Source organism: Sminthopsis crassicaudata, chromosome 2 (assembly GCF_048593235.1).
Source record: "Sminthopsis crassicaudata isolate SCR6 chromosome 2, ASM4859323v1, whole genome shotgun sequence".
Classification (NCBI taxonomy): Eukaryota; Metazoa; Chordata; class Mammalia; order Dasyuromorphia; family Dasyuridae; genus Sminthopsis; species Sminthopsis crassicaudata.
This window is the reverse complement of record NC_133618.1, coordinates 262,946,584-262,973,614: the sequence shown is the minus strand read 5'-3', so window position 1 is coordinate 262,973,614 and position 27,031 is coordinate 262,946,584. Positions and strand designations below refer to the sequence as shown.

The window sequence follows — 27,031 nt, the reverse complement described above, 5'->3', positions numbered from 1 at the left end:
AAAAGGAAGATAAATAATGAAGAGAATGAGAAAAATATTTCTGAGACAAAGATGTAGAAAATTTTAAAACAACTTGAAGATCAGGAGAAAGGGGAATTTATTTGATTACTTAACTGAGAGGGAAAAAGTTGAGAAGAAACAGATAATTAGATAAAAGGGAGAAATACTGGAACTACTGAGTTAAGAAAAACTAGGGAAAGGGTAACAAGCATGAAGTGGGAAAGGCATATGGTGTTAAGAGGAGACAACTGTGAAAATAGGGTTGTCTTAAAATAGCTTGTATTAAAATTGTAGAAAATATTAAGTACTATCTTTACAAAGAAAGAAGAAAGAATCTTAACTTAGAAAAAAAATAATAGAGATCAATTTAGGAAAATATAAACTTAACTCTCATAATTTTACATATGAATGGATTAAATAATACAGTAAAACAAAAAATCATGTTGGATTTAATAAGAGAAAATAGTTCACAATCTGTTGCTTTCAAAAAATATAACTAAAAATATACAAAGAATGAAAATGAGTATCTCTGGGGGATATGGAGTAGAGAAGGCCTATGCATAAGGCAAACCTACAAAAGCAGTAAAAAAAAAATCACACTATCAAAACAAAAAATAATTCACAACATGAAATAGAATAAATGAGAAAATGTATTATGCCCTTAGGAAGCAAATTAATATAAATATTAAAAATGTATAAAATAATTCAAGCCAGTTGGACAGCATAGTGTATAGAGTACTGAACCTGGAGTCAGAAAAACTCATATTCATGAGTTCCAGCCTGGCCTTAGTCATTTATTGGGTATGTGAATCTAAGTAGATCACTTAACTCTGTTTAGCTCAGTTCTCCAAGTATAATATGAGCTGGAGAAGGAAATGGCAAACCATTCCAATATCTTTTCAGGAAAATCCCTAACAAAAAGTTAGGCATGATTGAACAATAACACAACACAATATACTCAAATACCTTTGCATCTAAATTCATAAAGAAAAAAAAAAACTGATTATCTGAGGACATGGTTCTTAATGCAGTAGTGACAGGGAATTTGATGTTTTTCAACTTTGGACAAATATAGCAGAAAAATAAGCAAAAAAGGAAAATACAGATTTGAACAAATTGCAAATGAAATTAGTGCTAAATACGTATAGTGCCTTTTAAGTGGAAGTGTGGTTAAACAATCAAAAATCGCTTACTATGTGCCAATCATGAAAGTATTAACAAAGTATAAACAATTATCCTTTCCAAATTGTAGGGGTTAAAGGCATAGAAGCCCGGTGATCTAGTAAATCTGTGTAAAATTTTTTGGACCTACCTTTATGCCAGGAAAGGAAAAATTGTTTATAAAAGATACAATGTGTTGATATTATACAATTCCATTCCTGCATTTTATGTGTTTCTGAATTTTTAGATTTTTCTGTGTCATCTGCTGGTCTTCATGTGTTGTCTATGTTTTCCACATAACTCCCCCCAAATTCCCATTTAGTTTCTTTGGCTGATCTGCAATGAAAAGCTGTGATATGGAAAAGCTAATTGTATTTCTTAGCACTTCATGAAAAATTACAATAATTGATATGCATTAGAACTCAGAGATACTGCAAATGTATATAAAAAGGTAAAAATACTGAAAACATTCTCTACAAACTGTAATACTATAAAAAAAACATTTAGTTCAAGTAGCATAAACAAAACATATCTAAATGGGGACTTAATAATGAACCTCTAAATAATAGGTGATTCAAAGAACAAATAAAGAAAACAATAATTATGTGAAATAAATTATAATGAACCAACATATCAAGATTTCTAGGCTCTAGTTAAAGCAGCTCTCAATAAAAAAATTCTATCCCTACAAACATATATTAAATAAAAAGAAGATGGTACTTATGGAAATGGAGCCAAGATGGCAGAGTGAAGCCATAAAACTCTTAGTTTCCCTCACAAACCACATGAAACCAAGCCTCTGAACACAGTCAGGAATGACAGAGCCTAACAAGAGATGGAATGAAACAATTTTCCAGGATAAGATATGTTGGAAGGACTTCAAGAAAAGTCAGACTTACTGGGGAGAAAGGAGTGCACAGTCCAGTTCAGAAATTATCAGGGAAAACCAGTGGGAAGGTTTTGTTCACAGCAAATCAGCAACTCAGACTTTTTGTTATGGCTCAGTAGAACAGTAGCAAAGCAGAGCAGTGGAGCAGCCTCCAGTCTCACTGCAGAAGACAAAATGTCAGCCCAGGAAACCAGGCTACAACAGGCAATGAGGTTTGGCTACCCTCAGCACTGTGTGCATAACACCTATCACAAAGGGCCTCAAAGCTGCCCAAGTAGCTTGGAACAGTACTCCCTGTGCCCCAGGAGCAGACCTCAACTTTAAAAGCCACAAATTAAGAAAAAGAAAGAAAAAATAAACAACAGAAAAGAACCTTAACCCTAGAAAACTACTATAAGTGACAAGAAAGTCTAAAATATCATCACAGAGGAGGACCAGATATCCACATGGGAAACTTCTAAGAGGATTATAAATTGGTCTCAAGCCTAAAAAGCCTTCTTGAAAAAGCCATACAGATTTTTAAAAATTAAATGAGAGGAGGTTGAAGATAATTTGGAAAAAGAAACAAGGTATGCAGGAGAGAGTTCAACAGCTTGGATAAAGAAAGTAATTCTGTAAGAGGGCCTGCCAAACCCCCTTCCCCCCTCCACTGCTCCGCCAGCCTTAGGCACCGCTCAGGTAATCTGAGGGTAGCCTTATAAGGGTGAACAAGATGGCACTGGGAAGAAGGGGGTCCCATCCAAAGGAGCAATGTGGCAGTTCCCAAGGGAGGCATGCCTGATCTTGGAAGGCAGTATCTTGAATATCCTTATTAGGAAAGGAATGCACACAACATATTTACCTGTAGCTTCCTATCTAATATAGGCTAAAATGTGATTACATATGAAGTAGTAACTAGAAACAAGCACCAATATGATAAAAAGGACCTGCAGTCTTTTTTTTTTTTAATTCATTTTTCCAAATTATCCCCTCCCTCCCTCACTCCCTCCCCCCGATGGCAGGTAATCCCATACATTTTACATGTGTTACAATATAACCTAGATACAATATATGTGTGTAAATACCTTTTTCTTGTTGCACATTAATTATTAGCTTCCGAAGGTATAAGTAACCTGGGTAGATAGACAGTAGTGCTAACAATTTACATTCGCTTCCCAGTGTTCCTTCTCTGGGTATAGTTATTTCTGTCCATCATTGATCAACTGGAAGTGAGTTGGATCTTCTTTATGTTGAAGATTTCCACTTCCATCAGAATACATCCTCATACAGTATTGTTGTTGAAGTGTATAGCGATCTTCTGGTTCTGCTCATTTCACTCAGCAACAGTTGATTTAAGTCTCTCCAAGCCTCTCTGTATTCCTCCTGCTGGTCATTTCTTACAGAGCAATAATATTCCATAACCTTCATATACCACAATTTACCCAACCATTCTCCAATTGATGGACATCCATTCAACTTCCAGTTTCTAGCTACAACAAAAAGCTGCCACAAACATTTTGGCACATACAGGTCCCTTTCCACTCTTTAGTATTTCTTTGGGATATAATCCCAATAACAGCAATGCTGGGTCAAAGGGTATGCACAGTTTGACAACTTTTTGGGCATAGTTCCAAATTGCTCTCCAGAATGACTGGATTCTTTCACAACTCCACCAACAATGTATCAGTGTCCCAGTTTTCCCACATCCCCTCCAACATTCATCATTATTTGTTCCTGTCATTTTAGCCAATCTGACAGGTGTGTAGTGGTATCTCAGAGTTGTCTTAATTTGCATTTCTCTGATCAGTAGTGATTTGGAACACTTTTTCATATGAGTGGAAATAGTTTCAATTTCATCATCTGAGAATTGTCTGTTCATATCTTTGGAATGGTTTGGTTTCCTATAAATCAGGGTCAGTTCTCTATATATTTTGGAAATGAGACCTTTGTCAGAACCTTTACTTTTAAAAATATTTTCCCAATTTGTTACTTCCCTTCTAATGTTGTTTGCATTAGTATTGTTTGTACAGAAACTTTTTAGTTTGATGTAATCAAAATCTTCTATTTTGTGATCAATAATGATCTCTAATTCTCCTCTGGTCATAAATTCCTTCCTCCTCCACAGGTCTGAGAGGTAGACTATTCTCTGTTCCTCTAATCTATTTATGATCTCATTCTTTATGCCTAAATCATGGACCCATTTTGATCTTATCTTGGTATATGGTGTTAAGTGTGGGTCCATATCTAATTTCTGCCATACTAATTTCCAGTTTTCCCAACAGTTTCTTCCGAATAATGAATTTTTGTCCCTAATGTTGGTATCTTTGGGTTTGTCAAAGATTAGATTGCTATAGATGTACCCCTTTTTGTCCTTTGTATCTAATCTGTTCCACTGATCTACCGTTCTATTTCTTAGCCAGTACCAAATGGTTTTGGTGACTGCTGCTATATAATATAGCTTTAGATCAGGTACACTTAGACCACCTTCCTCTGACTTTTTTTTCATTAGTTCCCTTGCAATTCTCGACCTTTTATTCTTCCATATAAATTTTGATGTTATTTTTTCTAGGTCATTAAAATAGTTTCTTGGGAGTCTGATTGGTATAGCACTAAATAAATAGATTAGTTTGGGGAGTATTGTCATCTTTATTATATTCGCTCGGCCTATCCAAGAGCACTGAATGTCTTTCCAATTATTTAAATCTGACTTTATTTTTGTGGCAAGTGTTTTGTAATTTTTCTCATATAATTCCTGACTATTCTTTGGTAGATGGATTCCCAAATACTTTATACTCTCAACATTTGTTTGGAATGGAATTTCTCTTTGTATCTCTTGCTGTTGCATTTTGTTGGTGATATATAAGAATGCTGAGGATTTATGTGGATTTATTTTAGGACCTGCAGTCTTTGTAATAAATGGATTGTCACCCAACCCTGGCTCTCACCCCTCATTACTCACAGTCTTCCCCTTTTAGGTGAACAGGCAGTGCTGGTCATATAAGGCCTGTTCCACTCAGGAGTTGGGACAGTGACCCCCAACATAATTCCTTAAAAAAATTACAATTGGTTAAATGAAAAAAAATCAGAAAAAAAAATTCCCTGAATTGAAAAGGAAATACTATAGAGAATCATGTATTAAAAACTAGAACTGATCATATAGAAACTAATGACTGAAATATCAAAAATCAGTCAAACTAAAATGAATTTTTAAAAATTGAAGAAAATGTAAAATACCAGATTGTAAAAACAGCTGAGCTGGAAAACAGATACAGGGGAGATAGTTTAGAAGTTATTGGACTACCTGAAGGCTATAACCCCCTCCCCAAAAGAACTTGGATAGCATTCTTCAAGAGATCACCAAGAAAAACCGCCCTGATATTTTGGAATGAGAGGGCAAAATAGTCATTGAAAGAAACCATAAATTACCTCTTGAAAGATATCCCACAAGGAAAATTCAGAGAAACAATGTTGCAAAATTATAATCTCAAGGAAAACAGATTGCCAGAAACAAACAATTCAAGTGTCAAGCAGCCACAGCCAAGATTATTCAGGTTTTGGCAGTTTCTAGAATAAAGGATTTGAAGGCCAAGAATACCATATTCTGGAATGCAAAGGACTTTGGATTATAACCATGTGTCAACTACCTGGTAAAACTGAGCATCACTTTTTAAGGGAAGAAATGGACTTACAATGAAATAGGGAAGTTTCAATCACTTCTATTGAAAAGACCAGTACTAAACAGAAAACTAAATCCACAAATTCAGGACTCAAGAGAAGCAAAGAAAGATAAACAAGAAAGAAAAAAAAACAAAAACATATTATGTAAAGATTAAATTGTTTACATCCCTAAAGGGGAAGATGATACTTATAACTCTTGAGAACTGTATCTTTTATTAGGGTAGTTAGAGAAGGCATACATAGACAGAGAGTATGGGTATAAAGTGATGTGTTGATATTAAAGAAAAAGATATTTAGCATTGGAAAAAAGATTGTGGTGAGAGAAGAAAGTGAAATGGGGTAAATCACATCACATAAAGAGGCACAAAAGACCTATTCTAGTACAGGAAAAGAAAAGAGAGGAATAAACATTGTTTGAAGCTTAATCTCATTAGTTTTGGCTCAAAGAGGGAATATTATACACATTCATTTAAACATAGAATTTCATTTTCCCTTATAGGAAGTAAGAGGAGAAAACGGAAAGAAAAGGGAAGGACCAGATCAAAAGGAGAGCAGAAACATAGGAAAAGAGGTTAAAAAAAAAGGAAGGGTGATAGAAGGGAAAACACTAGTGAGAAGGGACAAGATGAAAAGAGAAAAAAACATATGCAAGCGAGAAAATAGGATGGAGGAAAATGCATAGGTGGTAATCAAAACTGTGAATGTGAGTGGGGTGAACTCTTCCATAAAAGGGAAGTAAATAGCAGATTGGGTTAATATCAGAATCCTACAATATGTTGTTTACAAAAGAAACGTATTTGCAATAGAGAGGTACACACAGAGTAAGGGTAAAAGACTGGAGCAGAATTTGTTATGCTGCAATTGAAGCAAAAACATCAGAGGTAGCAATTCTGATCTCAGACAAGGCAAAAGCAAAAATAGATTTAATTAAAAGATATAAGGAAGGAAGCTACATACTGTTAAAAATATATCACAGACAATTAAGTAATGTCAATACTAAGCATGTGCACAAGTGGTACGGCATCCAAATTCTTGAAGAAATTAAGCCAATTACAACATTAGACAGCAAAACAATACTAGTGGAGCATCTCAACTTCCCCCTATCAGAATTAGATAAATCTAATCACAAAATGAACAAAATAGAAATTAGGGGGAGAGGTTTAATAGAATCTTAGATACAATAGACCTTTGGAGAAAACAAAATGGGGATAGAAAGGAATAATGTCTTCTTCTTGATGGCACATGGTACCTACAGGTCAAATTGACCATGGGAAAGGAGGGAGAGGGATAAAAGTCTCATCGTCAAATAAAGAAAAGTAGATATAGTAAAAGCATCCTTTTCAATTACAATGCAAGGAACATTACATTCAATAAAAGGCTAGAGAAAGATACACTAAAATCTAATTGGAAATTAAATATAAAGATTGAGTGGGTCAGACAACAAATTATAGCAACGATCAGTTCCATTTAGAATAATCATAATAATGAGACAATATAACAAAACTCAATGGGATTCAAAATTTCTTAGGAGAAATTTTTTTCTAAATACTTACATAAATAAAAAAGAGAAAGAGGAGATCAGTGAATTTGGTGTACAATTAAAAAATTTAGAAAAACAAATTTAAAATCTCAATTAAATATCAAATTAGAAATTCTGAAAATCAAATCAATGAAAGATTAAGAAAAAGTAAGAAAACTATTAAACTAATAACTAAACTAAGAGTTTAGTTTTATGAAAAAGCCCAACAAACCCTTGATTAATTTGATTAGGAAAAGAAGAAAACAAAATTACCAGTCTCAAAAATGAAAACAGTGAATTTACCACCAATGAAAAAGAAATTAAAACAATAATTAAGAGATATATAAGCTTCCCAGATTAACAAAAGAGAGCATAAAATACTTGAATCACTCCATTTTATAAATAGAATCATCAGTAAACTCCTTAAGAAAAAAATCTCCAGGGCCAAAAGAATTCTACCAAATGTTTAAAAAACAATTGATACCAATACTATAATATAATACTGATTGGGAAAATAGGCAAAGGAGTTCTGCCAAGTTTCTTTTATGATTCTAGTATGGTGCAACATGAAGTCATGCTGAGTAAAGTAAACAGAACCAGAAAAAACATTGTACATAGCAACAATATTTTGTGATGATCAACTATGATAGAATTGGTTCTCAGCAATTCAATGATCTAAGGCAATTTCGATAATCTTTGGATGGAAAATGTCATCTTCATTCAGAGAGAGATCTATGGAGACTGAATGTGAATGAATACACATTATTTTCACCTTTTTTTTTTCTTTTTTTCTTTCTCACATTTTTTCCCTTTTGTTCTGATTTTTCTCTCATATGGAAATATTAAAAAAAAAGAATGTACATGTATAACCTAAAAAAAAAAGAAGAAAAAGAAAAACTTGCTTTAAAAAACTCAGCATGTCTAATATTTAACTCATTATCTTTCTCCTAAAATTTTCTGCCTAATGTTCCTATTAGTGTTGAGGCCACCATCATTATCTTAATAACCTAGTTTGGGCCCAGATATTATCCTTGTTTCTTTCACTCTTCTTTTCTCCTCTAGATCCATAATCGATCAATTAAATATACCTTCATAATAACTTTTCTGTATACACTATATACCTCTACTGCTACAACCACCTTCATACCTGGACTTTTACAATAACCTACCAGTCTGTTCTTTGGTATCCCTTCCTCAAGATTCCCTACTTTGTTCATCTTCTGCTTATCTGTTAAATTGAACTTAAAGTGGAAGTATGACCATTTTATAGAATCAAATACAAAATATTCTGTTTGACTTTAAAAACCCTGCAACCTGGTCTCTCCTATCTTTCTTCTTTTCCACCTTAATTTCTTCCAAGTATTCTGAGCCATTGTCACTGTCCTCATTGCTGTTTTGGCGTACCACACTCCTATCTTCACTGCATTTTCAGTGACTGTTCCCAATGCTTACAATTTTCTCCCTTGTCTCTTCTTCCTGGTTTTCTTCAAGCTTTAATTAGAATACTACCTTCAGCAAGAATCTATTCCTGATTCCCTTTATCATAGTACCTCCTCTATGAAATTATTTTCAGTTTATCCTGTATATATTTTTGTTTATAAGCCATGACTTAATAAGAGCTTTTTGCAGAGATTGTTTTTTTCTTTCTTTGTATTCCCAGTCCTTAGCATATTGCTTACTTTTGCTTAATAAATGTGTGTTGGCTTGACTTGAGTTTATGTGACTTTCTTTGTTTTACCGTCTCTCCTCCCTCTCTTAACAAAAAATTAGTGAGAGTATGCTGAATGAACTCTGATTCTGGTCCTCTACCCTTCTTTTTCTTTTGTCCAGACTCCAGTTGAGATTTACTCCTTTTTTATCATTTTAAAACTGTCTTTGCTTTTTACTTTCTAATAATGTAAGAAATTTGTTTCACTTATAATTCATTTCTCTGTATATCAATGTCCTTATTCCACCTCTCACCCTCTCTCTTCTATTGTTTCCCTTTTGTTTCATATATTTCTGTCCCTAAATCTATATGTGTTTTGCCCTCCTTTGAGTAGTGTAGAATACAGAAGATTCAGATATTGCTCAACTCTTTTTTTTTTTTTTAAGTCTATTAAAACTATTGAGATCAGTGATATTCCCCATACATCCTCTCTTTTTTCCCTAATGTATCTCCCCACCTTTGTCCTGGAAGCTGGTGGTTTTGTTGATAATGTTTCTAGGAGTTTTCATTTTTGAGTTTCCTTTAGACAAGTGAATTCTTTCTGTTTTACCTCTTTTTCTAATAGATTTGGAATAATTTTCCTTCCTGTTAATTTTTGAAACATGAGATCTAAAATTTTTTTTTGAGTGGGAGGGACATGACTTTCTTGTAGTGCAAGTGATTTTTAAATTACCTTTCCTGCTCTCTCTCTCTTTTTTTTTTTTTTTGTTTGTTTTTTGTGCTTAGGCAATTGGGGTTAAGTGACTTGCCCAGGGTCACACAGCTAGGAAGTATTAAATGTCTTGAGGTTGGATTTGAACTCAGGTCCTCTTGATTTCAGGGAGGGTACTCTATCTACTATGCCATTTAGCTGCTCCCTTTCCTGATCTTTTAAAAAATAAGTTGTTCTTGATGTTGAAGTTCTTTACATTTTCTTATTTTTTAGTCTTTTGTCTTTAGTCATTTATTATGGACCATTTTAATTTCTAAGAAGTTTATTGCTGGAATAAGTTTTTATATTTCTTAAACTAAGGCATAAATTCTTTACTCAAGTGATTTAATTTTTTCCTTACTTCTTTCCTCAAGGGTTCTCATTTTGTTTATAAAATAATTTTAAAGTCTTAAAAATCAAACAAAAAAATCAAACCTCTTGCTTTATTTTTTCCAGGAATTCTTATTGAAATTTGTGATGGGGATTGTAGGTAAGGAGGTACTGAGAGAGAATGTAAGTTTTCACAACATCATAAGTCATGCTGTTTATTACTCACAAGCATGCAAACATGTGGCCCTCTCATCTTACAGTCCCATGAGCATATAACACCCGGTCAGCATTTAGTGTGATGTGTGTACCCCAGTTGAGAGCCCAGATCCTCTAAGGTGTCTACTTTTATCTGACTGTTGTTGTAGAATTGTTGTAAAGACTAAGTAGAAGGAATATTTTATGATAGTCAAAATTAAGAGCTTCTCTTCACCCCCAATGCCAAAATCCTTGAATTTAAAGACATTGTGATTAATAAGGTGTGCTAACATTGCATACTTAAATTAGATGGAATTGTCTGAGCTTATAGTTTACTAATTTTGCATTCATAATGCTAATTGTAGGTACTCAAGCTAATTATTGGGTACATAAGAACTTCCCATTAGCAAGGGAGGTCAATTAGTGATCAAATATGAATCATTGTTATTTGGAACATAGTAATAGGCCAATCAGCATAAATGTGTTCAAGATATGTGGGTTTTTTGTTTTGTGGGTTGTTTTGTTGTTATTGTTGTTTTGTTGTTGTTTTGTTTTGTTTTTGAGGCTTACACATATAGATTCTTTATTTCCTTTTTGTATTTTGGGTATCTTTATCATCATATTAGTTTTTCATGGTCCAAGTCTTTTTTTTTTTTTTTTTTTTTTTAACTCCTCCTAACAGACTTACTTCCTGAATTAGGACTTTATCCCAGGGCTAGGCTTTGCGCACTTCTGGTAGGAAGATTTTGGCCTTATTACTTGATCTGAGACTATGGACAAGTCATTTAATTTGTTTGCCTCAATTTCTTTGACGGTAAGGTGAGGATAATAACTCCATCTACTCAAAGTTGTGGTGATCATATTTGTAAACTTCTTAGCACAGTACTTGGCACATAGTAGGCATTATATAAATTCTTATTTTCTTCCTTTTCATTCTGTTCCTCCCTTCTTATATTTGAACTTGATTTGGGTCAGCCTGACAAGCTTTCAACCTTATTTTTTGTCATTTTTCTTTGTTTTATTTCAACAGTATGTTCCTCCAGATCTCTGCATCTGCAATTTTGTACTGGAACAGTCTCTCTCTGTAAGAGCTCTACAGGAAATGCTTGCCAACACAGGTGAAAATGCCAGTGAAGGGGTAAGTACCTGATTTATATTCTTAGAGTAAATTCAGAAGCACTGTAGTTTCCAAGCATGAGGTGGTTTTTACTCATCTTCCTGATCTTTAATTGGAAGATTTTAGAAAGTTTAAGTTGATCTTAATGGGGATGCTAAAATATAGCCTTCATTTTAGATTCTTTTTCTTTCTATTTCTCTTACTTTAGGCCTCATTCCTTCTTCCTTTACACTGATCAGCTCCTACTCAGGATAAATGAGACAAGGTATCCAGGAGACTACAAAGTTGTTTTAGGACCAAATTATTACATTTATGACCATCACTATAAGAAACCTGGTTAGAAATTAAGGGTGCTTTCCTTGCCACTTCATCCACAGAATAAGTGTGGTAAACAACTCTATGTAGCCACTTCTAATTTTGTTACAATCCTTTAAAAAATCTGGGGGAAAGTTAATGTCTTGGATAGTTTTAGAATAATCTCATTTTACTTTTGACAAGTAAATGAAATATAATTTTATTACTATTGTTACTATTGTCACTGAAATTGTGCTAAACCATTTAGTTAAGGAATGGTGCCTAGTATTATCTCTCATGTCAGAAAATATGTCAAGATCTCAACATCAAAGATATCTCTGGTACAGTAAAAAGGTCACTGGAAATAGTAGACTCCTGTTCTAGATTTGTATCTACCATCAAATAGCTGTATAACCCTTGTGCAAACATAATTAAATATTTTTAAGCTTCAATTTTCTCACCTGTGAAATGAGGAGATCCTTTCCAACTAACTAACTTGTGGAACTTTGGGTACCTGTCTTCTCCAAGTCTACAATGATGATGAACTTTAATAATTTACCTAAATTATGATTTGTACTGTTCTTTGAAGGGAGGGTTCCTCCCTTTTTGTCATTTGGTTTCCATTAATTGTCTCTTTTTATTGTACCTAATCACTCTGTAATTTACCTCTTCTATTTCTTCTTCCCTCAAAAATACACATAAAAATAGTCATAGTTAGATGCCAGAAATTTAGTACTACAGTTTGATATGAATAGATGAGACATATTTCCTAATTATGTGCTTATCTTCTCTTTAATACTAATATATCTTAATTTCAATCTAAAGAGCCCTAAAGGATATGGTCCCTATTTTCCCCAATGTAAAATATGAATTCCTCTATATTTTTATATGAAGAAAGGTAAATTTTAACAGAGGAAATGTCCAATTTAGAGTTATGTTACTTCTGATAACAAATGAAAAAAAAGGAGATTGTTTTTCCAGGAACATTACTTGATGAGAATACTGTATCCTAATATGGTCAAAGTTTAAAACCTATTTATTACTGCCTCATGTCATATAAGAAAATAATCTCCCTCTCTCAGTTTCCTACCCAATCCCATATTGATTCAATGTATGTGTAAGTACTCATGCCAATTCACCTTAGTATCTTTTTTTTTTTTCTTTTGAAAATTTTCCCATTCTGTGATCTTCTAAAGTCTCTAATAATCTTGGGGAGGAAGGAAATTGACTAGGAGATTAGGAAGAGCATAGTGGCAGGAGAAAATCTCCCCTCAGGCTGTTATTGAGTAAATGATATAATTTTCATTAATTAGTTTTACTAACTATTTGTTAAACTCTATTCACAGTGCCCTCTAAATTTGTCATTCTGGTATAAAAACCCAGTTGCTCTCAACTAGTAATTTTTTTATATTAATTAGAAAAATTTGTAATACTAAGAATATATACCTAACTAATCTATCATTTTCCTGTATTCATTTTGTGATCCTTCCATAATTTTAAAAGTAGCTCAAAGCCTCTAGCATTCAGCAAATACTAAAAAATTAGATAGACATGTAGACATGTAGTTAGAGTGAAAAAAGCTAGAAATTTTATACCTTGAAGTTTTATATCCTGCTGGATAAATATGCATGTGTGTAGTTTTCTGGGTATGTTATATGCTTCAGAGGAGGAAAGAATGAAAATTGGATAATAGAACCAAAAAAACTTAATTTCATTTATCAAATTCTCAAAAAAATATTATTTGAAGCAAGAAGCCAACAAGGAATTATCTTATGACAAATTTATAACCTTGTAAATACATAATGTTACATATTCTAATATGTATTTCATACTTATAAACCTTTTCAAGTTCATTTCATTAGTTATTTTCCTTACAATTGCTTATGAGATAGGTTAGAAAGTTTGCTTAACCATATGAAGAAATAGTCACAGAAAGGTAATATTATCACTAAATACAATTGAAGTGTTCATCTGCACAAGTCTTACTCCCAATTACTAGATTCTTAAGGGCAGAAAATGTTTTTTTTTTTTTCTTTGCATCTCCTTAAAGTCTAGTGCTTTGCACAAAGTAGGCATCCAATATGTATTTATTAAATTGAGTTAAATAAGCCAAATTTAATCATGTTCTCAATAGATTATGTCTAAAAAATATTTGTTAAAATATACAGAAATGGAATTGGAACTCAAAGCTCTAGAATTACTGGGTTCTTGCTTAGCCCAAACTTATAAAAGAACCTTCTATTATATGTGTCAGAAGTTCTTAATCTGGAGATTCTGAACTTCAAAAAAAAACTTTGATAACTATTTTTAATATCATAAACTTCCTTTGAAAGCCTTTGTATTTTATTTTATGCATTTAAAAATATTCTAAAGACTTTATAGACTTTTCCAAGACACACAAAAATTAGTGAAGAACCCCTGATCTTACCTGAATCTTTCCATGTAGTAGGCACTTCTCCCTTTCTGAACCATTTGGTTCAACCACCATTTTTATATCATATAAATGAAATGGAGATGGAGATAATAGGATTTTCATCTTCTATACACTTTTAGAATAGGAAAATGGTGACTTATGGGTGTGTGTGTGTGTGTGTGTGTGTGTGTGTGTGTGCTCGCGGAGCCTGCATGTGCACACAGGTGTATTTATAAGGAAATGGGGGAAAGGATTGGTGCTAATCCATGGAGCCCCATTCATGATTATTATATAAAAGACACTTGACATTAAAAGTTATTTTTGAATGCAAGAGAAATAAATGTTACTTAACATTTTATTTTTATATAATTTCAAATTTAACAAACACTTAAGCCTTAAGTATGTAGAGAATATTATGTTAAGATTAAGAATCAGTCCCTGCTCCCATTTCTTTCCTTCTTGACAATAGCTTATCTTTGCCCATTTTCCTACTTGATTATTAAAAAGTAAGACGTATAAGATTCTTTGTTTGTGAAGTTTTATGAATTATATTTATGGACATATTTATTGGAGACATAATAGTAAAACGAAACAGAGCATTTTCCTAAAATTCAGGAGATGTGATCAGGATCTGTGACTGTAACCCAAATTGCTTCTTCCTAGGCTTTGGTTTATTCATTTGAAATATGAAGGGATTAGACTAAGTTACCTGAAAGTCCTCCAAAATCACATAGTTCTCTTTTGTCATTGATTGTAATGTCAACACAGTATCCTTAATTAAAATGGAAATTTGTTTTTTAATCCTCTATCCTGAAAAGCTAAATTTCTTCCAAGAGTCTGTGTTGTTATGCCTCTCACTGATTGTTTATTTTGACAAATTTGACCTTTTATCCAACTTCACTGGACTTTTATTTCCTCTGCTTTAAAATGGAATGATGCTTGTTCTCTTTCTGCACTGATAAATACTATAAAGAACTATATAAGAACAGGATCTTTAAAAACATTAAATAGTGCTAGTATTAATTTAAATTGAGGCACTATCCTCATTCTAGTTTTTTCCTGGAATAACAGTGGAAAAAGCTCTAGTGATTTTGAAATCTATGGTTTTTATAGCTTCCTTCAAAAAAGCAAATAGATTGATTTGGGGACTTTGCACATGAGAGGCCTTCAGATCAACATTTTGAAACTATTGTTAAATTGAATCATTTCTCATTACCATCTCTTTTCCCATTTCAAGATCTTATGATGGCGTAAGGCATTTTTATGTATTATCCCATAAACTGACATTGATGCAAAGTTTTGCAGATAAATAGGACATAAAATATAATATTGCATTAGTCCTCAACTTTTTTCAAAATCAGCCAGTTTAGTAAGTTTATTTCTACTGGTATTCAACTTTATCATCTCTGTGTCATGGCATAGTGAGAGAGTAAAGTATCCTTTGTGTATGAAAAATCACACTGATTGTTTTCATTGTTTCCTAGACAGGGAATTACAAATTATTTAATTGCTGTACTGAGGGAACTTATTCTTATAAATGTAATTATGAAAAAAAATCTATAAAATAATATTGGAAAATATATTATTTTACAACTCTGTTGTATCATGTTGCAGTATATGCTAGAAAAATAATGAATTATATTACAATATTTGTATTTATTTTTAGTTCTGTTTATACATTGGCTAGTGGATAAAACTACATTCGCTGTTCTCATTTAATAATATATCACTATAATTTTCTAAAGTTACTCAAAATTTTTTGAATGGCTTGCATAACCAAATGACCTGCATACACTAAAGTATACATTTATTGTTTTGTTTTTTTTAAATTTTGCTAGTCCAATGACCTATCTGAATGGGTATGTTTTTCCTTCCTTTAATTATATGTGTATTTTGCATGAACAACTGACTCCAGTTGTATTTCTAATGAACTGAGGCCTTTCACTTGTTAAGTGTCTAGGATAGTTTCTATTCTGTGTGCCTAAGTAATTTAGAAAACACTATTATACCACATTCTTCAATCTGTTGGACTTAAAAGTACCTATATACTTTTAACTTTATCACAGAATGGCCTTTAAATTTCTGCTCAATTATTCAAAGAATGACTTGTGTATGTTCTTGTTCATTTAAAAAAAAATTGAAAATTGTTTTTGAAGTATCTCTTCTGAGGATGTGGTTGGGCAGCACATGCCCAGTGGTTTCAACTTGGCACAGATGACAAAAGCATGCAGCCTCTTCTTAATTCAAGATGTTAGGAGCTTTAATGCACTTTTATTATGTACTGCAGTTTTACTTTTTCATAAGACTGGAGTTCATAATATGAATGAAAAAAGCTAGTACAAAATTTGCCTTTTCCCCATATTATCTCATAAGTTCAGTCCCTACAGTAAACCAACAAATTAAGCAAATAATAATTGAAACAATTAAAAAAATAAGAATTATGGGCAAACTAGCTTTTTACATTTCGTCATATTCTGAGTACAGACACTTTCAAGTGAAAGAATCTTTACACTCACATTTCAAAACTATCCCTTTGCCTCTTTTGAAGCCTTTACTTTCCGAATAATGTCTTTCCATGTTAGGGAAATTCTTTTTACTGAAATTGGTTTGAATTCAAATTCAAAAGTGATTTGCTTTTTTTGATACTAGTTCAGTAGTGGTGACAATTAAAATTGTTATCATTTTACATGCACTGGAGTCTGTTCATTCTTGCTATAAATGTTTAAATGTACTGTTGGAGCATTTGTTATGTAGTAATGATTGCTCATATCTTCTCAGAATGCTACCTGAAATTCTTCCAGTGTGCTAGACCAAAAATGGTTGTTTGTTGTTCTGGTTGCAAAGAGGCTCCTTTACAACATTTTCCAGGTAGTTTAAGCTTTCTCTGACATGACTTGTAAAGGAAAATGACATGTGGAGGTCCCATGGGAGTGTTTAACTTTTTTTTTTTTTTTTTTTTATAGAAAGTCTTATTAACAATATATTATTTATTGGGGAGTTGCTATAACTCTCACCTGAATTTTCAAGGAGGCATTCATTAACACTAAATTTTAGTGTGTCTGAACCAAGGAAATTTTTTTTTTAAATGATTGTTTTTATTTACAGAATGGAAAACGTTCAAAATACAATAATTTTAGAGTTGGGCCCTTCAAGCTTATAAACTTGCATTTTTTTGGAGGCTGTTCAACCTTTGCTTTTTTTATCTTTATTGCTACAAAAATATCATTTTATAGAAGTATTTAATGAACTACTGAAAAAAAAACCAACTTATTTATTGCTTTTCATGAAAATTTATTCCAAAAGAGCAAATTTCTTTATAGTGGTGGAGTGTTTAATAATATGCAAATGCAACACTGAATTTTTTATGGATTTAGAGAGTTTTATTCTGCTTTTGAGTCAAAACACAACTACCATTGGTCCAATCTTTTCCCTGTTTCACTGTAGGGGACTAAAATGATGGTATATTGTCCTTTCAAAGTAAGATATGCAATTAAAATAAGGGGGCTGATGAATAAGAAATTAGAAGGAGAAGGGGCAGTTTGAAATTGTGAAGAAATAGTGTGGGAGGAAGAATGTGTGAAACTGTGGGATCCTTCCATCCATTTGAGTCATGTGTTCCATCTTATCCATTCCTCTCCTAACTATACCAAATATCATCATATCAACATTAAGACTCTTTTCTGAGTCCTGAACTATTAAAGGGCAAAATGTCATAATAAAAAGAGCTCTGGATTGGTAGTCAAGGATCCTGGGTTCCACTCCAGGTTTTGCTACTAACTAACTAGCTATGTGACCTTGGGCAAGTTACTTAATCACCTGATGCCTTAGTTCCATTTTATCTAAAATGAAGAGATTTGTCTAATTGACTTTTAAGGGTGTAGATTTTAAATCAGAAGATACTTAAATAGCTAATTAATATCTAAAAAAGGAATTCCTTTTATACCATATGTAATAAGTGGTCATCATGTTTTTATTGAAGATTTCTTGTCCCTTCCAGTTCCAGCATTTTATTATTTGCTATTACCAGTACTATAATATACTGTATTTTTGCTTTAATATTTTCACATACCGAGACCTGTGTTTTTCTATGGCTTTCTCATTGTTCTATAAGACTACCTGGACAGGGTCTCTATTATTTTAACAATATTGGCTGGGGGAAATATACCAACATATATCTAACTTAGCAGTTTAGTGTTTGTGTTTCCTGTGGTTGACACTGAGAAATATATATTTGTATCAGTGTAGTAATGAGTGTCATCTGCTGTACTCTCATTAATTAAAACAGGATTAAAGATTACAACTAATCCAACTCCAATTTTTTTTTTCTTTTTTTTTTTTGCTGCTCATTCTTTGTTCTAACAGAAAACAGCATGGCATAGTGGAAAGAACACTGGATTTAGAGTCAAAGGACCTGGGTTAGAGTCCCAATTCTGCTACCTATTACCTGTGTGACCTCGGGCAAGTCATTTAACCTCTCTCAACTTCAGTTTCCTAATCTGTATTTTGGGGATGATTATATGAATTATCTTCCTCATAGGATTGTTGTGAGGGATAATGCTTTTGTATGCAAAAGGTTGTGAACCTTAAAGTGTTCGAAGAAAGACACTTAATGGATGTGCTTGGAATCAGGGATTGGTATTTTCTCCTTGTGTTTGATAATGAATGTACAAAGATTATAGGCTAATAGATTTGGAGGTGGAAGGGACCTTAGAGGTCATCTGGTCTAACTCCCCTCATTTTACAGATTCAAACTTTGGTCCTCTCACTCCAGAGCCAGTGCTCTTTCCACTGTACAATATTAATAAAGTATCAATTAGACAAGTTGGTCCACTTGATCTTCTAATGTGTTTATTTGGAAATACTTTTTATAACTGTTAAACTCTGAGATCTGGATTCTGAATTGAGGAGTGCCCACTTAGAATTAACATACTGGAATTCAAAGGCCTTTCTTTTTGTTATATTGGGTTTTTTTGTTTGTTTTGTTTTGTTTTTGCTATATTAGCATGTATATATTGCAGAGACCTCTTGAGTTTTCTGTTTGACATTTCAGTTAATAAACACAAATTTGTAGTCCTGATTTTTAAATTTTTAAATTTCATCCTAGAGGAGAGGTTGATGTAACTCCTTACAAATGCCCAAGTCTTCATTTGTGAACCATTTTCCATATACTTTTGTTGGACCCCAAAATTATCCAAAGGGAAATCAATTTCTAAATATATTTCACTCTCTTCTGAGCTACTAATTTTACATTTCATAATTTGTTATGTGGTAACAATCAAAGGCTTAATTAGCCCATCATGGAAACCCAATTTCACCTGTCCAATTCCCAAAATTATAGAACTTACATATATAGTCAGGCAATATGCATATTTTAATATATGACTGGACTTACAACTTTATTATAGAGTTCTAAAACTCATATAGACCAAATTTTCTATAGAAGTTGAGGAATTCATTTATTAGCATTTACTTGTCACTAGCATATCTATCTAGAAGAGTATAATTTATTAAAAAGAAATATGGGTAAAGTGGGCTGGGACAGGGGAGGATAACATTGTATATTAAAAAAAACTTATCTAAAATATCTTTAAATTAAATTTAAATTTAATTATGATATTTTCAAAGTATGTTAAAGTTTACAAAGTACTTTACATTATTTCTTTTGAAATACAGCTATTCATTTTACTAGTGAAAAAATTAAAGGGAAGGGAAGGTAAGTGACTTAACTGTTGTCACATAACTAGCAAGTCTCAGAAGTAGGATTTGAACCCTGGTCTTTTTGACTATAAGTCTAGCATGCTATCCGCCATGTCACACTGCTCCTCAATAAGCAGTTGGGTGGAATTATGGTGGAGATTATTTGGGTACGAAAAAAGGAAGGAGAAAGGAAGCAATATTATCTTAATATATACTACAGACAACCTGGAAAAAAGGAAGAAATATGAAAGGAGTTTAGGAAAAAGAATCAAAACTAGGACTTCATTTGTTTAAAAATCTTCTGGAGTGTACTCCTGTCCTCAGAGATTAATTTCCTATAACAGTGAGGGAAATTTGCTATTCAGGATTTGGTTTTATTAACAGAGAGAAGAAATTAGCTGCTGGAAGAAATTATATGGAAACTCTGATGAGTGGAAGGGGTAAGAATGAAATGTGTATCATTGCTAAGAATGGCATCTCTTTTACAAAGGCTAGATTGGTTTTCCTTTGAGGGACATAGAAATCATGCCAAAAGGTCAAGCCTTATTCTCATGGACCAATGTTTACAGGCTAGTGAAGATCACTCATGGTCAGACAAGTTTTTCTACCATTGTAAAGAGCAGGATTTAGTTGCATTCTCCTTTTTTGTCCTGTCATCCTATTTTGTTAATTCTAGCTACTGAGACAGCTGCAAAAATAATTGAAATACTTCTCTGATTCTTCCAAAAAGCCAAATGTCAACACAGATGAAAATCTTAAACTTAATTTATACTTTTATTTTTCTTTTGATTTTCACAGGTTATAGATGTTAATTTCAAAATATTGTTATCAATTTTTTTTTTTGTTAAAAGCTTGAGGAATATTCATATGGTGTTTTTTTAGTTCAAAGGAAGTGAAGTTTTTTTTTGTTGTCTTCTATAGGTTATCCCATTGAAATTAGTGTGATGAATTTGCTGCAATCAAAATTAGAAGAAAATAGATTCTGATGTTTCTTATAAGTTCCATCCAGCAGCATGTTTCTATTCAAAGAGACCTACAACAGGGTTTCTTCCTTCCTTCCTTCCTTCCTTCCTTCCTTCCTTCCTTCCTTCCTTCCTTCCTTCCTTCCAGTTTCTTCCTTCCTTCCTTCCTTCCTTCCTTCCTTCCTTCCTTCCTTCCTTCCTTCCTTCCTTCCTTCCTTCCTTCCTTCCTTCCTTCCTTCCTTCCTTCCTTCCTTCCTTCCTTCCTTCCTTCCTTCCTTCCTTCCTTCCTTCCTTCCTTCCTTCCTTCCTTTATTTCTTTCTTCTTTTTTTTTCCTTCTCCCATTCACCAGAAGATATTGGGATGGATGCAAAGTAGAATTTCTGAAAGCTTGAGTTTGGGAAAAGCTATACATAAAAGATACTGGATACTTTCAAATGCTTTAAAAATGTGTGGAACATTAAGAAAATTGGAATTCTTCAAGTAAAGAGAACAGAACAAAAAAAAAAAAAAAAAAAACAATGCAGAAATTCTGAAAGTACCCAAAGTGCCAGAGACTAAAAAAAAAAAATTTGACAACATACAAGCCCTAAATTTCATCTGAAATCATGAATTTATTATGTACTAGTTATTTTAAAAATACATATTAATTTAGCATAGTAGTACCAACAATGATCTCTTCATCTATTTTTTTTTTAATTTCTCTTCTCTTCTGTGTATTTTTAAATACATGACTGCCATAATACACTATTTTTTTTTTTTTTTTTGCTTTTCTTCTTTTTTTTTTTTTTGGTGTCACTATGACTCTCATTCCACAATCCCCTCCCTCCCCTGCTTTTTAACAAATAAGTAGAGTCAAACATTTTTCTCTTGTAAAATTAAAGTATCTCTTTTGACAAACAAATATACTGTTGTCAAGCAATACAAATTATATATTGGCTCTTTGAATATATAAATGAAAAATTCATGAGTTGTCTGTTACCTCTATCAACTTCAACAACATTCTTTTGGAGATTTGATTTGTCATTTCATTAATCTGAATTTTCATGTCTTTCAGAGTTGTTTTCTTGTACATTATTGTAACCATTATATATATATATATTTTTTTCCTTTATTCTGCTCACTTCATTCTGCAAAAAGTTCATATGAGTCTTTTATGGTTTTCTGAATCTGTCATATTAATCATTACATTCATGTAACATAATTTAGCTACCTTTCATTTGATGACTATCTACTTTGTGATGCTATAAATATTTCTGTCCTATAATCCTTTCCTTTTGTCTTTTATCTCTGTATTTGTTTAAGAGTGGTGTTATAGAATTTGTAGAGTTTAATGAGTTTTTGGATATAGTTACAAATCATTTTTCAATACAATACACTAATTTCATAACTCCAAAAGCAATATATTTTCTTGCCTAAATTCTGCAAAAATAGTCATTTTTTTAATCATCTTGTTTAATCTAATAAGTGTGAAATAGATCCTAAGAGTACTTTAAGTAGCATTTTTCATGTTGGTGATCAGGAAATTTTTTTTATATGTAATTCAGTTGTTACCATCTTTTGTTCTTTTGAAAACTATAGTTCATATCCTTTGACCATATATCTTTTGAGAAATAGCTCTTTTTCTTAAATGTTTGTATCCTTATATATCTTTTTCAGATAAATTTGCCACAAAATTTTTTTCCAATATATACCTTCTAATTCTAATTGGTTTTATTCAAAACATTTTCTAAATTATATAATAGACAATTTTATCTTTTATAATTATCTCTATGCCTTACTTAATTAATAAGAAATTCTCTATACACAATTATCAAAGGTATTTCCTTCCCTTTTCCAATTCATTTATGGTCATGTTCTTTTTGGATATTATGGTATAAGATATTATTGAGAAAGAATCATGAAAATGAGTTGTTAAGAAATTTAGGGAAAGTGAGAGCAAAATTTTCTTTTCTATATAATCTTGCTTTTATCACTGATTTTCTCTTTTTTTTAGCTCAAATGCTATAGTTACATTTTGAAAGAACAAACAGAAATGAAAATTGAAGCACCATATGACTGCTAGAATTTATTTATGGGCTAATGGATTTTATATATACATATATATATTTTTTAATTTTAAAAATTATTTTAAAATTTGTATTTTTTAATATATATTTATGTGTTATAATTCATGGAGCAACTAGATGGCATAGTGGATAAAGTACCAGACATAGAGTCAGAAAGATTCATATTCATGATTCAAATCTAGCTGAAATTTATGATTGTACCAATAAATTTTAATAGATATTCATAAGTATAATTTATAGATCAGCCAGGTGGCACAGGGGATAGAATACCAGGCCTAGAGTCAGAAAGACTCATAATTATGAGTTCAAATCTAGTCTCTGACATTTACTAGCTGTGTGACTCTGTGTAAGTCACTTAACCTATTCACCTCAGTATTTTCGTCTATAAAATGAGACACTCCAGTGTCTTTGCCAAGATGATTGGTTGAAAAGATCAAGTCACAGCTCTTGAGTGACACATAAAAATAACAAGCCAATGTGGAATATTATTCTGATAACAGGAACTAACATTTATATTTAGCACATAAATTATCTCATTGAATCTTTGCCACAATTTTGCATTTTACTGTAAGCTATTATCTCCCACTTTAGTGTTGAGGAAAATGAGGCTAAAAGACATTTGATGATTTGTTCAAGTCACAGAGCTAATAAATATCAGAGGCAGTTAATTTCCACTAACCTTAACAAGACTTCCTGGAAGAGCTAAGAAATTTTTTTTCAAAATGAAGTCAGAGGGATAGAGGAAAAACTAGATTACAAAATGAGAAAGAGGGAAAAAATTATGAAAATATAATAATACCTTGTTTAAAGAGATAAAACAAAAATTCTGAAGAAAATAAAAACTAAAAACAGAATTGGCCAAATAGGTAAAGAGATAAAAAGGGGGGTAAAAGGTTACAGAAGAAAATCATTCCTTAAAAATTAGAATTGGGCAAGTGGAAGATAATGACTCTATGAGGTGACAGGAAATTATAAAACAAATTTAAAAGAATTTTTAAAATAGAAGAAAATGTGAACTATATCATTGGAAAAATAATTGACCTGAAAATAGATCAAGAAGAGATAATTTAAGAATTATTAGACTACTTAAAAATCATATTCAGAGAACTTTGACATCTAATTTCAAGAACTTATCAAGGAAAATAGTCCTGGTTCCTAAAGCAACAGGATAAATTAGAAATCAAAAGAAAACACTGATCACTACCTTAAAAGGTTCCCAAAATGAAAACTCCCAAAAATATCATAGCCAAATTCTAGAGACTTTCAAGCCTTCCTTCTGAAAAGGCCAGAGATAAATAGAAAATTTGACTTTCAAATACAATACTCAAAAAAAGTATAAAATAGTAGATATGAAAGTAACATCATAAGAAACTCAATAAGCTTAAACCTTTGTCATTGCTATCTGGGAAGATGATATATGTAATGTCTAATAATTTTGTCATAAATAGAGTTAGAAGAATTCTACATAGCAGATAGAGAAGTGAGTCTATTATGTTGGTAGGATATTTTTTTTAAATGAATGAATAACCAAGGAGAAGAGGAAAGGGAGAAGAAAAATGGGGAAAATTATACCATATAAAAGAGGTATGCAAGGAAGAACTTTTATGTGGAGGGGAAATGGTAGGGATATAGGTTTGAATCTAATTCCCATCTTTGGTTCAAAGAGGAAAAAGTGTGTAAATACATGCACATTCTTCTTATTTATGATTTTTCTTCCATATCTGTATACTTTTCACTCAGTTGTAGTTTTTGTGGACCACTTATTTCTGAATATATCCCTACCCAAAGAGCTTTTCTGTATAATTAAAAATTAAACTAAAAAACGTTCAAGGAAACCAGCCAAAACACCAATTATGCCTGCTAGCAATTTAACATTCCATACCCCAGCTTTTTTAGCGATGTGTCTACTTTCTCATCTCTGTATCTATTAAGGAAAACATAAGAGAATATGAACACTTTTATAAATGATATTCTATAATATACCATATCTTAAGATCACACAACTTAGTGAAAGATATATGAGAAGATAAATAAGATCTCATGATTTTCATTAAGATTTTGATATTTAATTTATAGCTTTAACACAGTATGGAAGTCCACCTTATTTACATGAAACAAATAAAATAAGAGGCAAAACAAAGTACCAATATATTAAGAAGAGGGCAAATTTAGTTTTCGATGGTAAGCAAAACTTCCTAGCAGAGTTCTTCAGTATTTGAAAATAGTGCTTCTTTAAGCAGACTAGACATCTCTGAGCAGAGATAAAATGACTATTTGTTAGTTATATTAAAATAGAAATTATTTTTAAGTGTGTATTGGACTAAATGTCATTAAATTTCTTTCCATTTATAAAGTTCTATGTGACTATGATAAATATAGAAATCCAGAAGCTAAGGGAAAAAGAAAGCACATGGATGAAAAGTAGAATAAGAAAACAACTATGTTATAGTGAGAAGAATATTGGTTGTTAGTTTTCCATGTGATGCTGGCAAGTAACTTCACATCTCTTTGTTTTAATTTCCTTATCTATAAATTGGGAGTGATAATACTTGCCCTGCTATTTTATAAGATTAAGGATGAGATGAGCTATCAATTGTTAAATCTATTGGAAAAAAATTTGAAAGTCTCATCTGAATGTAAAACATTATTGTTATTAAAATCTAAATGTACTTAGCTAGAACTTTATTTGCAGAAAATGCTAGTTTCCTGGTGTGGAAAATATAGACTTCTACCAAGGAAATTTAATTATTAATTGGTTGACAATTAGTGACTAATTGTGGAAAAAAGTATTAGAAAATCCTGTTTTGGTCTTGGATAAGGATTCCATCTTCTCTCCCTGGTACTCTGCTATTTCCACTCTAGTTACAAATAGGATTTGGTTTTTGTGTGTATGTGAGTGTTTTTCTCAAAGCAATTGGGGCTAAATGACTTGCTCAGGTTCACATAGCTAGTTAAGTGCCACATATCTGAGGCTGGATTTGAACCCTGACTCCAGAGCCAGTGTTCTCTCCACTGTACCACCTTGCTGCCCCTGTAAAGAGAATTTGAACCTAGAATATAGAATTGTCCTAAATTTGCCAATATGAAAGTATTGATGGAGCGTTTAGAAAACTCTCAGGGGAAACATAATGCAAATCTGTGTAATAGAGTGGAAGCACACTTGATTTGAAATTGGTTATTTTCTGGATTCATATCCCAGAACTAATACTTACCAACTATGTGAACTCAGGCAAGATATTTAGCCTCTCCCTGCCTTAATTCCCTCCTCTGCAATTTGAAAGAGTTGAAATAGGAATGCATTCCTTCCTCACTTCTGTCTTTCAAAATCCCCAGATCCTTTCCATGCTCAGCTCAAGTATTACTTTATTAAAGCAATCTGAACTGATCTCCTTAGCTGCTATTGACTTCCCTTCTAATTACTCTATATTTGTCTGTGTAAAGTTTAAAATATTGATGATGTAATGTGTAGAGAAGTGATAAAAAGTGGATAATATTCTCTGGTTAAAAAGTTTAAGTTTGTAACATTATTTAGAAGATAATCTACATCTATAGGTAGATGTTAAAATTAAAATCTGTTCATCAAAACCTTTCATTTCAAAAAATGTGTAGAGAAGTGATAAAAAGTGGATAATATTCTCTGGTTAAAAAGTTTAAGTTTGTAACATTATTTAGAAGATAATCTACATCTATAGGTAGATGTTAAAATTAAAATCTGTTCATCAAAACCTTTCATTTCAAAATAACCCTGTGCTAAACAATATCTGATTTAATGAATTCCAACATGGAACTGTAACACTGTAACTTTGTATGTGTAATGACATTGGACCTAAGGATATTTAATAATTCTAAGATTATATATTAGAAAACTCAAAAAAAAATAAGACAAATGCAGTGTAAACCTATTTTTACTTACAGGCCCCATTGCCTCTACTCCATAACTGCCTCAAAATATAGACAGTTTTTGCCCACAAATATCTTGATAAAATGAATAGAACTTGGGCCTCCCTGGGCTCTCAACTAATCCTCTATGGATGACTCATGATCTTCTGAAACATTTCAATTTTCCATTGCAAAATATGCAGACATTGCTCAATTCCTTCACTTCTCCTCCTGGGCTCTTACCATCAACACTGTCTGTTCTTTTTAAAGTTACTTATAGTACCTTGAGAGATGAGGTGAAAATACTAGAAAAAGACTGAAGACAGAGATTGTTCCCACTCCTACCTTGAATCTGTGTTGAACAACATTTCTATATTAAATTGACAAAAGAAAAGGATTTACTTCCTACTCTATAAATTTGGCAGAAAGCATTTATGAATGCTATATCTAGA

General features: G+C 32.1%; 1 protein-coding gene across 1 annotated transcript in view; it reads left to right on the top strand.

The window, feature by feature from the left end:
- Positions 1-27,031, top strand: part of RYR3 (ryanodine receptor 3) — a 753,032-nt gene that overhangs the window by 265,898 nt on the left and 460,103 nt on the right. The window contains 1 exon segment of the mRNA XM_074289179.1: positions 11,181-11,288. Coding sequence (XP_074145280.1) covers positions 11,181-11,288 — 108 coding nt within the window.